This window comes from Tupaia chinensis, unplaced genomic scaffold, assembly GCF_000334495.1.
Source record: "Tupaia chinensis unplaced genomic scaffold, TupChi_1.0 Scaffold000146_1, whole genome shotgun sequence".
In the NCBI taxonomy this organism is placed as follows: Eukaryota; Metazoa; Chordata; class Mammalia; order Scandentia; family Tupaiidae; genus Tupaia; species Tupaia belangeri.
This window is the reverse complement of record NW_006159616.1, coordinates 17,869,641-17,882,833: the sequence shown is the minus strand read 5'-3', so window position 1 is coordinate 17,882,833 and position 13,193 is coordinate 17,869,641. Positions and strand designations below refer to the sequence as shown.

The 13,193-nt window shown below is 55.7% G+C and overlaps 2 protein-coding genes across 2 annotated transcripts in view; one reads left to right on the top strand and one right to left on the bottom strand.

The window, feature by feature from the left end:
* Positions 1-8,402: 8,402 nt before the first annotated feature.
* Positions 8,403-9,382, top strand: HES3 (hes family bHLH transcription factor 3). Its single transcript, XM_006145400.1, has 3 exons — positions 8,403-8,483; positions 8,582-8,663; positions 9,009-9,382. The coding sequence occupies exons 1-3, from the start codon at positions 8,403-8,405 to the stop codon at positions 9,380-9,382; spliced, it is 537 nt and encodes a 178-aa protein (XP_006145462.1).
* Positions 9,383-11,075: 1,693 nt separating this feature from the next.
* Positions 11,076-13,193, bottom strand: part of GPR153 (G protein-coupled receptor 153) — a 7,708-nt gene continuing 5,590 nt past the window's right edge. Inside the window, exon 6 of the mRNA XM_014586604.2 lies at positions 11,076-13,174. Within this exon, the coding sequence (XP_014442090.1) occupies positions 12,961-13,174 (214 nt within the window). The 3' untranslated portion in view covers positions 11,076-12,960. The remainder of the gene's footprint in view (positions 13,175-13,193) is intronic.

The window sequence follows — 13,193 nt, the reverse complement described above, 5'->3', positions numbered from 1 at the left end:
ACTAACGCAATGAGATTTAAGTTTAAATTCCTGTCGAGGAGGAGTGTTGGATGGTAGTGGAAACGCTTAGGGTATATAGTATTACTTTCTTTAAAAGGTAGAATACAAAACTTAACAGTGTGATTTTGACTTCAGTCGGGGGTGGGGTGGGGGACAAAGCACTTATATGAGCCTGGTTAGATCATCAAAAAATAAGCCAAGATGATTTAACAGCCATATTCTTTAGGTGGTAGAGCTCTGGGAGATTTTTATTGTCTTTGTATGTTTTTGGTTTTTTCCATGTTGTTCACAATGAGCCTACTATGCCCTTTCACATAAGGGACTCAAGCATTCATGGATTTTTGGTATCCACAGTGGGTCCAGGAACAAATTCCCAGCAGTTAAGGCGAGACCACTGAATATTACTTTTGCTGTTTTTCCTTAAGAGAGAAAGGGTCTTATGTTGCCCCAATTGGCCTCAAACTCACTATCCTCCTGTCTTCCTAGTAGCTGGGATTAAAGCTCAAACCACCCAACCTGGCACTATTACTTTTATAACCAGAAATTGTTCTTTCCTTTTTATTTTTTCCAGTTTGCTGAGGGGTCCATGCACTTGTTGGAGAAAGGCAGAGAGAGAGTGAGAAATCACTCCCCAGGTGGAGTGGCCACTCTGCAATTCCTTCTCCATTCTCCTTTGGGGTATGCACACCACACATGCCTGGTGTGTTTTTCAAGCCACTGTGTCTGGGACTAGAACTAAGCAGTCAGCTATGCTATGCAGGATCCAGCTGCCTTAACCACCACACCATCAGCTGGCCTATTCTTTACTCTTTTAAAGGGTAAATGCTGTCTTCTAAGGGCACTGGAGAACAATGCTAGAGGAGAAAGGCAAGTAAGCAGATGACTAGACCAAACTATGCAGGGGTGGAAGTGCGGCAGGAGCAAGTAAGGGATGGAGAGAGAGGGGCCCCAGGGAGATGCCCTGGGAGGGGTGAGCCACAGGGTGAGAAGCCGCAGAGAAGAAACAAGTTGCTCAGCTCTGGGGCCCTCAGGGACAACCAGCGCCTGCTGCTAGAAATGAGAGCAAGGGAGGGAGGGAGGGAGGGCACCGCATTGGAAAGGCAGAGGCAAGTGGAAGCAAGCCTGGGGGAGGCAGATAGGGGACAGGCCCTTAGAGAGGGTGCTGACACCAGGCAGGCTGTGAGCCATGCGTCTGAGCCCCTCACCTCACCTCTCTCCTCTGCCCCCTGGCAGGTCCTAGCAGGGACTCTGGTGCCTGGGCAGCCAGTTGGAGATCCTGGCCTGACACTCAGCACCTATCTTCGTGACCTTGGGAAAATCAATCCTGTGAGCCTCCATTTCCTGTAAAGTGGTGATCCTTGTTTCATGTATTGATATTTGTTCTATAAAGCCCAGTACCGTGTCTAAATGGTGCTAGGAGATGCTTACTAAACTCCATTGATAGGAATAGAATAATAATAATAAAAAAAGATCGACTGTTTTAAAAACCAAAGTTATCCAACAGAGAGAAAAGAAAAATAAAAAACAAAGTCGTTCAGTTGCAGTGCCACATGGGGAAAAGGTCCGAGCATTGCTGTTACCAGAGACTGAGAGCCAAGAGCTCCCGCCACTAACCTGGATTTCCCTTGGCCTCCCCCCAGACTCGGGACCTGCGTTAGGACACCTCAGGGCCACTAGAGGGCACTCACTGTCCCTTCACTCAGGAATGAGTTTGGTTCTGGGACCAAAAACCACTCCTTCCAGGAAAGCTCCTGCTCTGGCCATTGGCATTCGTTCTGGAACTGTGGTGTGCCTTGATTTATCCCCAGGGACTGTTGCCATTCCGGGGCAGAGGGTAGCACGGAACCCACCCTGAGCAACACTCGCCTCTGCGCACCACTTACTGTTAGACTCTACGTCTACTCAGCCCTCTCTTGGGAAAGGAGATGGAAAGAGAAGGCAAGCCCCTCCCAGGTAGGGCAGACTCCCTAGAATGTGGGAAATTTTAGGAGTCACTGCTGCTGCCGAATCTGAATCTGGCAGGACCCAGAGTTGGCAGAGCAGTGACGGGGGAGAAAGGAAGTGAGGAAATCTGTGCACACACAAGCAATACCCAGAGAAACAAAGCTGCACACACAGACGTGCAGGGGAACACACAATCACAGACAGAAACAGATGCAGACCCCCACACAGACAGACCTGCTTTCTCACTAGAGAAGAAAGCCATTTGATCAAACGAGAGTCGGGGGATGACAAACTTAAAAAAAATATAAGAAAAAGGGGGGGAGACTACTCAGCCCTGGGATGCCCTTACTTGCCTTTTCTAGTAAATAAGCATTTGAATGTGTTTTGTTCTAGGAGCTTCAGGGCAAGCACAAAGGGAGTCCTTTCTCATGCAGGAATTGCTCCCTCCCCCACCTGCCATCAGCCCGTGGACTGAGGTGGTCTTCCTTCTTGAGCACAAGTGGGGGTACCTCTTATTTAGAGAGCCCAATGAACTACCTTGACATTCTCAAGTGAAACTGCAGGCTGAACTATTTAATTTCTTTTTTTTTTTTTTTAGAGATATTTGTGCTATAGGGCATGTGCACTGTGCTCGTGGAACAGAGACAGACAGAAAGCAAGTAATCACCCCTGGGTGTGTGTGTGTGACCACGCTGCAACCCCTTCTCTTCCGTTCTCCTCCCAGGATCTTGGGCATGTATGCACATGTGCCCAGTGTGAGTTTTAAGCCACCCAGATCCAGTGAACCAGGGTCCCCTATGTGGGAGTCCAGCGACATAACCATTACGCCATCTGCTGGTCCGATAGTCCATTTCTTTCTTTTTTTTTTTTTTTTTTGGAGAGATTTTTCCCTTCTCTTCCATTATCATCTTGGGATCTTGGGCATGCATGCACATGCACCTGGCGTGAGTTTAAGCCACAGAGTCCAGGTCTCGAACCCCGGTCGACCACATGGGAGTCCAGCGACGTAGCCATTAAGCTAACTGCTGGTCCCTCGATATTTCATTTCTTAAACAGAGTTGCTTTACTGAGCAAGACAGAATGTCAAAAGAAGGGATGGTCCAGAGCAAGCTAGAGGCTGGTGCTGGGATGGGGCAAGGTTCTGTTCTCACCACTCAGCAGTGAGAGACACTTCAAACCGTGCATGGACTTCCAGGATGAAAAGGTTGCACCTAAGTGTTGTCCAAGGCTTAAACCAAGTAGGAATCAGACTACAACTCCACCTTTCCCTCTTCCTTGCTGATGGGTCTCAACTGGGTTATTTTTGCTCTTTTTTTTTTTTTTTTTGGAGAGGTTTTTGCTATAGGGCACGTGCGCTCGCCAGACAGACAGAGAGAGACAGAGAGATAGAAAGTGAGAAATCACTCCCCAGAGGGGATGGCCACGCCGCAATCCCTTCTCCTCCATTCTCCTCTTGGGATCTTGGGCATGCACGCACAAGCACCCGGCGTGAGTTTAAGCCACCAGGTCCGGGACGTGAACCGCGGTCGACTATGTGGGAGTCCAGCGACATAGCCATTACACTAACTGCTGGTCCCTCAACTGGGTTATATTTGGAGAAACGGTCTCCCGTACCTGCTAGTCCTGCACAGGTCTCTGCCCTGTCCTCTGTCTATACAGAGGCTGAGAGAGAAGCAGGGAGGAGCCCATGTGGCTGCAGCTCTCCCCAGGAGAGACTCCTCACCTTCCAAACGTTTTCTTTCCCCTCCTCTGGCCATTCTGGGCTGGAGGAATGAAAGCCTCCTCTCTCTAGTTTGGAAATGGGTAAATGACGCGTTATTTATGAGCACATTAGCTCGAAGTGCATAAGTCATATGTGCACAAAGGGGCCGGGTAAATATTTAAAGATTAGAGCCAGCTGGGGAGAAACACAAAAGGCTGGGACAATGGGGGTCTCTCAGAATTCACTCTTCCCGAGCCAGGCCAGCCCGGCTCAGCATTGATGCACTCACTGGAGTCCCAGCCTTTGTTCCTTGAAGGGTCCTTGGCTGAGGGGCTATTCGGAGTTCCAACACAGCTAAAGAGAGTTAAACAATCGCAGCCTCTCCAACCCCATCTGGAGACAATTGGCGGAGTCATTTCAGGGCTTTCGTTGTGTCCCGATAGTTAATTACATGGAGCAATCACTTCGTTCAACTTTGAAATGCATCTGCCAAAGGAGAGGACACATTTTTCTCTCCAGTTACTGGCACCCACAGTGCCTGCACAGCACTCAGCAGTTAGCACTCACTGGTTGAAGGTGCAGGATGGAAGGGCATCCCACCCCTGGCCAGTGGCTGCCCAAGCAGTCACCTGAGATGAAGAGTGAGAAAGTCTGTTACTGTCTCTTAGGCTCTTGTCCTGGGGCTTGCAAACCCTCTCTTTCCACCTTGCTTCCAGACCTGAAACAATGTTCTTTCTTTTACCAAAGTCAAGAAAAACAAAGGAGGGAAGGGGAGGAGGCAAAGGAACAGGCTACTTTGTGCCTTAAATTTCTCAATGTGAGAAAGGAGAACACCCAGAGCAATCCTAGGGCCCTGAGAGCCCTCAAGAATTATGGAAAGAACTTGTTTTCCGTGAATGAACAAGGGGGCCTGGGTTGCCCCAGCACTCCTCCTGGACCTGTACTCTTTTCCAGGCAGCCTTGGGGACCCCAGATGCTAAAGATAGAAAGGGAGTCAGTGGCCTACATCCCAGCTTGCATAAGCCCCGTTTCTAAGTTGGTCCATGCCCTTCTCGGCACCGAGAGTGCTTTGTCCTGCTTGCTCTCAAAGAAGACCACATACCCACTCCCGCATCCTGCCACCACCTCTGAAAAAGCCTTCCGGTCTGGTCTCTGCATTCCTTTGGAGCAGGGTGTGTCTGAGGGTGCGTAGGATTTTGAGACTCAGGACTTGCAAACAGAATGAGGATATGGGATGGAACCTAAGTACTCAGCCTAGGTTTCCCAGAAGGATCTCGGGAGAGATTTATATGCCCGATTTAAACATCTGACTTCAACTTTGTGTGTGTGGGGTGGCTGCTGGAATTGGGAGTAAAGAGGGCATTGGTGGGGAGAAATCTGTCTCAGAGCTTGCAAAAAGTTAGGATAGAAACTGCACTGGGATCACTTTGGGCCTAGATCTTGAGCCACCCTCAACAGATTTAAAGCGAAGAGCTGGCGCAGGGAGGTGTTTGTGGTTGGAGAGCCTTGTAAGGTAGGGGTGAGGCCCAGAAAGTGGGAGAGATCCGCCCAGGAGAGCAGACCCGGGCTAGAGGATAAGCCACAGCAGAGAGCAGCGGGTGGTGCTGGGGAAGGCGTGGGGGTGGTGCTGGGGGATGGGGACAGAGGCAGAGGTCCATGCAGTGGACCCGGAGCATGACGGTTGAGAATACCGCCCTGGCCGCCACAGCGGACCTTGCCTCCCGCAGCCAAAGCAGAACATTGCAAATTAGCGCATTTTGCGGTCAATTTTCCACCGCTTAAGAAACACTAAGCCACCCACGTGAGCAACCCTACCCAGCGCCGCCGGGTTCCGGGGCACAGGCTTGGGAGGGGTAGTGGCTTCGGGAGCAGCGGGTGCCAGGGTGGGATCGGGGTGGCCAGGGGCCCCTTTATGGCGGCCCTAACTCTGGAGAGGGGGCGGGTCTGGCGCCCCGCTGTTAGCCTCGAGAGCTGCGCCGCCGAGGGCCATTGGTTTGCTAATACATTAGAGTTGAAAGGCGAATACGGCGGTTTATGGGGAGGGATTGTAATTAGAGGACAAATTGCCCCGCTGCCTACGCGGCTCCAGAACTCGGGGTGGGGCTGCGGCGCGGGGGTGGCGGGGAAACCGCCGGGCAAGGCGCGCGCCTGGCCTTGGTGCAGATGTGCAGCAGCTGGAAGCCCGCGCGCGGCAGGGCGCCCGGAGTTTGGCCCGGAGGAGGCGGGCGCGGGCGCTGCTTTGTAGAGCCAGCACAATGCCCTTAACACTCGGCTGCCCCCTTTGTGCCCAACCGCGCCGCCCGCCCGCCCCGCGGTGTCTTTGTACCGCGCCGCCACAGCCCCAAGCCGGGAGCGAGACGCACCGAGGCAGCCCTGGCCCGCTGGCCCTGGTGCTTCAAAGCTGCCCGGCGCGTGCCACCGCTGGTAGCCTGGCCTCAGAAGCGCAGTCATCCCTGGGCCAGGATCAGCCCGGATCTGGTTCGCTTCCGCTGAGACCAGAGAGAGCGCGCCCCAGAGCTGCAGCCGCCGCTACCTCCGCCAGAAAGGGAGAAGGCGGAGCGCGATTCTCCACGCTGCTTTGCGCCTGGGAACTCGGCTGCCTGTCTAGGCCTCTCAATACCCCGGTTGGGGGCCCTGACGGGAGGGGGAGGGGAGATGCCCAAGCTCAACAGAGTTTGGGGGCCCACTTGGAACCCAGCAATTCCCTTCCTCCCCCCTCCTTCCCCGCGCGCTGAGGTCCCGCAGAGGACAATTTGTTCATTCCTCTGTCACAGTTCTGCACTCTCAGTACAGAACTTTCCTGCCTTCTCTGTCGCCTTCCTAAGTAGCCATGACTGCCTCATTGTTTAGAACCCCATTTGGGGACCAGCAGATAGTGTAATGGTTATGTCCCTGGACTCGCATGTAGACAGCAGCGGTTTGAGTTCCAGACTGGTGGCTTAAAACACGCCGGGTGTGTGTGCACCAAATCCTGAGAGAAGAATGGAGGAGAAGGGATTGCAGTGTGTCTATACCCTCTGGGGGTGATTTCTTGCTATCTGTCTCTCTGGCAAGTAATCTCTCTAAAAAAAGAAAGAACCCCATTTTATTTTATTTACTGATTATTATTATTATTATTTGCCATAGAACACCTGCACTCACTGTAGAGGAGAGAGACAGGGAGAGGGAAAATGAGAAATCATGCTCCAGGGGGGATGGCCACACCTCAGTCCCTTCTCCTCCATCCTCCTCTTGGGATTTTGGGCACCCACGCACATGCACCTGGTGTGATTTTCAAGCTCCTGGGTCCAGGACTCAAATTACAGTCACCTTAGCCACCACACCACCTGTTGGCCCCAAGAACACCATTTTACAAACCTCAAAACTAAGATCGTAGAGCCCAGTAAAGGACGTATCTAGTTTGAACTCAAGGACTTCCATTAAGGCCTTTCAGCTAGTCACAGTACCTAGCCCAGTCTCTTGGGGACCAGCTGGGGGGATGTCAAACGGTCTTACTGTAGGGTCTAGCCCATCCTGGTCCAAGCACCCCAGACATCTCTACTGGGTTCTTTGGGTGTCGAGCCACAGTCAAATCCTGGAAAAGGCTCAAGACCCTGGACCTCCCAAAGTGAAGACCATAGCTCTCCCTAGAATATCCGCCATCTTCCCCTCCTCTACCACCCATGTGTGGGACCAAGGAGAGGCCTATGCTGGGTGTAGACTTTAGTCCTTCCTTGGGGGAAGGGTTCTCCTCCTGTCTTGCCCAGCCTGAAAGCCAAGGAATGGTGACACATCCCACCTGCCTTCCACTGGAAGAGTCTGGGTTGAGTCTTAACAGTGTCAGAGGGCCCAGGGCCCAGGCTGCACCCAAGCCAGGAGCACTCCCAGGCCTGAGGCCCCAGCAAGGAGGAGGCCAGCTGTGGCCTCGCGGGCGGGCTGCATGCTTTAATGGGACACATGTTGTTGCGTGGCCCCCGCAGGCCTGGCCTGCGCCTGGCTTTGAGTGGCCACAGGCAGAAAATCGCTGCATTGTCCCGACATTAGGGCGACTAATGCAGCGTCTCGGGCGTGGCCAGAGCGTGAAGCTCATAGAAAGGCCTTGCTGGCAAATACTCCTGACTCTGCATCTTCATCAGGCCTGAGGAGGCCCTGGGCTTTGTCATAATCACCAGGGCAGCCAGTGGCTGGCTGGGCCCATGGACCTCCACCAGTGGGCAGCCCCCAGTGTGCTCAGAGACAAGGATCAGAGAGGATGTAGCAAATGGGCCTGGTGGTGAGGCCCAGAACCTGCAGGGACTTGGACAGGACACAGCATGATGGATGTGAGCATGGGAAGGGTCCCAGGTGTTGGAAATGGTGAGAGTGAGATAGAAGCGGGGGAGCGTAAAGGGTCCCTAGGGAAGCAGGAGGCGTCATGAAGGTTAAGAGGGAGCCCGGGCTATAGGAGAGGGTGGAGGGAGAGAGGAAGGGAGGTAGGGAATTCTTGGTTAGTCCTCCTCTGTCTCCTCCCCCTTAGGGTTTTTCAAGTCCGGAGGGCCTTATTGACATGTAAACGAGGGGCCCCTATAAAGGCCGCCCCGCCTCCCGCTGGAGCACAAACTGCAACATGGGCTCAGAGCCCGCCGCCCGGGATAGCCCCGCTAACACAGCCGTCAGCTTCCGCAAGGTCTGGTGGGGCGCGGGGCGGGTCCCTTCCCAGGGCTGGCAGGGGCGGAGGGCAGGAGGGCTGCAGTCCCCTCTTCTAAAGACCGCAGGTCCACAGATCTCCAAGCCGCTGATGGAGAAGAAGCGACGCGCGCGCATCAACGTGTCGCTGGAGCAGCTCAAGTCGCTGCTAGAGAAGCACTATTCGCACCAGGTGAGATAGGGTTAAGGGTGGGAGAAGTGACGCCATCCCTCACCTCTCCCCTTCACTTCGGGCTGCCCAGCTAAGAACCCTGTCCTCGGTTCGAGCAGATCCGGAAACGCAAGTTGGAAAAGGCCGATATCCTGGAGTTGAGCGTCAAGTACATGAAAACCCTCCAGAACTCGTTGCAAGGTAGAGGGGGAGGGTGTGAAAGGGGTGGGACTAGGAGCTAATTGTGGGTGGGGCATCGGGGCCATGGATTCGACTAGGTCAGATAAAGGAAGAAAAGGTGGAGAGGGCAGTTGGGGGCACGTGGGCAGCTGAGTGAGGAAGGAGGACAGGAGGGGGGCAAAAAGGGCCTGGCTGACTGTGGAGTTGTAATTCGGATGGGCGGAGGTGTGGACCTCAGAGTGACGTTCGGGTGGCCCTCCCCTCCTACACTCGCTCACTTTTCCTTCCCCTCTACGCCTCTCCTCTCGCTCTCTTCTATTCTCCCATCTCCCTCCACATTTCTTGCTTCTGCATCCCCGCTTTCAGGGCTCTGGCCGGTACCCAGTGGAGCCGAGTACCCGTCGGGCTTCCGCGGCTTCCTACCTGGCGTGAGCCAGCTCCTTCGGCGTGGAGAGGAGGGTGGCGGCGGCCTGCGCTGCCCCCTGCTGCCGGAACGCACGGGTGGCAGCACCTTGGACAGCGCCAGCCCTGGCCTGGAGGCACCAGCGCTGCGCGGCCCCTGCGCTCCGGCGGTCTGGGCTCCTGCTCCTGCCGCAGGCGGTCTGCGGTCCCCGCCACCCCGGCTTTTCTTCCCGGGAGATCTCCCAGGCTCGTCCACCAGCGTCCCAGCGCTGCCGCCAGCATCGCGCCGCGGTGCTGAGAGCCCAGGGCCAGAGCTGCGCGTGTGGCGGCCCTGGTGAGGCCCGGGTGCGACCTCGGACTCAAGGGGGCCCCCATCTGGCCCGGGGACGCAGAGACTATTTTGGACGCGCTCGTGATGACTGTCACACCCCCTCGAGTCTCCTGTTCTGGTCCTGGGGCAGAAGTGGCCCGGTGGGAGCCGCACACCCGCGAACGCCGGGAAATACACGGAGACATGCGTGGACCAGGTCTGAGCGTTTGGGCGTAATACATCCCCATCCCAGCCCAACCAGGACCCGCTCTCTCCTCCTCCCACCCTGTAGTGGAGCGGGGAGGGGGTGTCCTGGGTTGTGCCCCTTTCAAGGGGCCCCCGGCTGGCAACCCGCCCCTATTCCCGCCCTGCCGCTGCGCGGCGGGGAGAAAGTTGCAGGTGGGCGGGGGCACGAGGAGCCCGCCCCCCTGGCCAGGGGCCCCAACCTACCCCCACCCGGGACCTTCTAGGCTTCCACGGATCCCCACCCCCTCCGCAGGAGGCCAGGCGGCGCAGCCTGCCCCTCTTAGAATTCCCGCCCCGCAGAAGGCCCTGGGCTCTGGCTCCCGCCCCCAAAACGCACGACTCACTTCCCCGCCCCCACCCCCGCTGTTCCTGGGAGGGACCCATTGCTTGGTGGCGTTAGCATGAGGATAGCAAGAGCGTCCAGGCGTGATCGCGGGAGGGGCCTGCCTTTGGCTCAGAGAAGACTCCGGGCCCAGACCTTGAGCCCGCCCCTCCGGACCTACAGGACTGCTGCAGAACCCTCGACCTGAACGGCCCTCAGAGCACTCTGCACCCGTTTACTGGTCCACAAATGTGGAAGATTCCCAAGCCAGAATCCCTGGGGTCCTGGTTGGAGAAGGGCAGCCTGGGGGTGTCATACAGACTGACACCTCCTCCCACCAGTTGTATTTCAGAATAAAGACAGTGCAAACGTGTGAAGTGTGTATGAAGTCACTAAGGTCCTAACTGCACCCACCATGCCAACTTAGGTGCATCTTTTTGAAGCACAGATACCAATTTCCTACAAAAACATTTCTCGTTTGGGGCTGTCCCGCTCGTGCACTAAACCCATCTTGGTCGGATGGCGGAGAAAAGGACCCACGGTGCCTCAGCGGCCCGAGCTCCCCTACCTCATCCAGAGGGCTCTTTGGAGCTAGGGCGAGGACAGGGTTGACAGCTCGAACGTTGGGGGATGGCCGCTCTGGGTCTGTTTCCGGTAACGCTGGGTTGAGAAGAGGCCAGGACTAATTCCTCTCCGGCCACCAGGTGGCGGCGTTGTACCGCAGACTCAAAGGTGCGGCCTCTGAATTCCAGCGGGGATTGGCGAAGAGGTGGGGCCTATGGTAATTGCATATTAGGCCCTACAGATCCCAGGTGCTCCAGGCAGGGCACAAACTGCCTGCTCTGCTTGCTCTCCTGAATCATAAGGACTGGCAGTCCCTGATCCTATCCAATCTTGGGATTGCCACCTGCACTAATAGCATTTCTTCCCACTGGTGGGCTTTGGTGTCCACCCACTCCCATTGCTTTCTCCTGTTGCTTCAGGTCCCATCTTGCAGGTGGCACTGCAGCACTGGCTGGAGAATGGTAGCAAGGTCTGTTGCACTAGTGGAGAAATTTGGGTTCCAGAGGGAGAGATATTTGAGGGCAGCTGGCCAGCACTGCTGTTAGGTTCCAGAACCATGTTTCCATGAAACCAGCCTGAGAATGCCACGTGCAAATCATAAGGAAGTTTTTATTGGGTCCTGTACAGAAGAAAAATGCTCAGCTGTCAAAAAAACTACAACTGGACCCCTGGCTCTGGGCTGGATGGTGGTGTAGACAGCTCCTCCCTAGTAAGCCCAGGGTCAAGCTCCTTATAAACACAGCAAATAGGCCTCGAGGCTGAACAAAGTATGGGAGAGAGCCTCAGGCTTGAGGGTCTTCCCCTTGGGGTCTTCCCTTTATTTTTGTAAAAACCAGAACTGGAGCAATTTTAGGGCACTATGTCCCTCTGAAAGTATTGCCATTGGAAATGAAATACACAGCGTGAAAACCCAAGGTGACAAATAGGCCAGTCTGTGGGGAGGACAGTGGCTAACTGGTGACCTCTGCCCTCACATGACAAGTTGGTCCTTGAAGGCACAGGAGCTTTGGCTAGAAGTGGCCCCTCCCACATATGGGACTGGACTGCAATCTTCTACCTGGCTCACCTGGGGCCAGGTTCATCACATGTTACCCTCACAGCCAGGGACTGGAGAGGCCTCCGAAGCCAAGACAGAGGTGGGCATACCTTCCCCAGTGGCCTCCTCTGGGGCTGGATCCTGTCTGGAGTGGTAGACTATGGGCTTGGCTGCTGAAGCACAGAGGAACAGGATGGAGGTCAGCTCTGTGCCGGCCTTGGAACTCACTCCAGGTCTTCACAGTGGGGGGGCCACTGCTTGCAGGACTTCACTTTTGGCCCTGTCCCTCTAGCTCAAGGCCACAGCTGTTCCTAGCCCTATTCTTAGCCTGGGAAGACTCAGGGCCTACAACAAAGTCCGGGCCTGCAAAGGGACTTCCCAGGAGAGAAAGCAAAGCCAAGCTCTTCCCCTGGGATGGAGGGCAGAACCCTCACCGATAACTTCTTATGCAGACCTGCACAGGCAGGGGGTGAGGCTGGGAGGGGCACTGGGATAAGGCCCACACCCCTTAGTTTTAGTCCTCTCTACCACGTATCTACAGCCTTCATGGTGAGGGGCATGAGGTGGCCAATGTGGTAGGACAGGCAACCACGGTGGAGTAATGAGGGTGGGGAGACTAATGATGGTCAGTGTGGCTGTAGTGCTAGTGGTGATGGTGCAAAATTGTGCTTAGCTGGGGTGGTGTGAGTTCCCAAGGGGGCAAGGGCACTGAGAGTGGGAGGTCTCAGTCCTGGGGGGGCCACACCAGGCCACATGCTGAAAACTGATCCCACCAAGGATCGACGGAGGGTCCTAGACTACTTCTCATGCCTGGTCCACTCAATGGCCAAGGCATATGGACCAAGAGACTTCTTCAAACAGCCCTGAGAGTTAACATGGTCACCTGCTCATTACAGATGGGGAAACTGAGGCAGAACAGGCCAGAAGTGGAGACCTATTCAGAGAGCTTGTTTGGGCTCTGAAGACCCCTGTGCTTAGAGACCCTTAAACCCCACCCCCTGGACTATGGCAGTTGAAGTGCAGAGTGGAAAGTCCTGTTCAGTCCAGTGGCTTCCAACTCCTGCTCTTCCAAGGAGGGGCTTTGTTCTGTCTGATGGGGGCCCTGTCCCTGTGTTCCCGGCACCTAGGGCTGGGGAAGGCGCAGTTGGATGCACAGAGCCTCACTCACTACCCAAACCTAGCCTCATTCTGCCCTGGAGATGCCAGAGGCGGGTCTACACCCAGGGCAGTGTTCCAGGACAGCCATTACACACTCCCTCTCCTCCCTGCAGGCAATACTCACACGAGGAGCAGGAAGACAGAGGCCTTGAGGCCGTCACCCCCCACCCTGGGAGGGGTAGCAAATGTCTGAGCGCAGGACAGGGGCGGCATCTTTGGTGCTGTGGCCCCCGCGGGCGGCCTGGCCTGCCTGGCTTCCGTTGGGATGTGCTGGCGGGCCCTAGGATGCCGAGCCCATCGAGTCTGAGTGCAACGTGACGTAGCCGGAGGATTCAGAGGGTGAGCTCAGGAAGCTGCTAGTGCTGCCGCCACCCGCAACGCGCAGGCCTCCGGGCTCGCCCCAGGACACACTCAGGCCAGTCTGCAAAGTCCCAGCGTGCGCATGCGCAGCCAGGAGCGTCCCCCGACTCCGCTGAGCGCGGCCGCCGCCAGGGGTCGTCGGCGCCCTGCCCG

What these genes read in the sequence shown, in the direction of transcription:
- HES3 (XM_006145400.1), top strand. Translation starts at nt 8,403, where the DNA reads ATGGAGAAGAAGCGACGCGCGCGCATCAACGTGTCGCTGGAGCAGCTC. An exon ending in AGAAGCACTATTCGCACCAG is followed by an intron (nt 8,484 to 8,581) that starts GTGAGATAGGGT and finishes CGGTTCGAGCAG; the next exon opens with ATCCGGAAACGCAAGTTGGA. An exon ending in CCTCCAGAACTCGTTGCAAG is followed by an intron (nt 8,664 to 9,008) that starts GTAGAGGGGGAG and finishes CCCCGCTTTCAG; the next exon opens with GGCTCTGGCCGGTACCCAGT.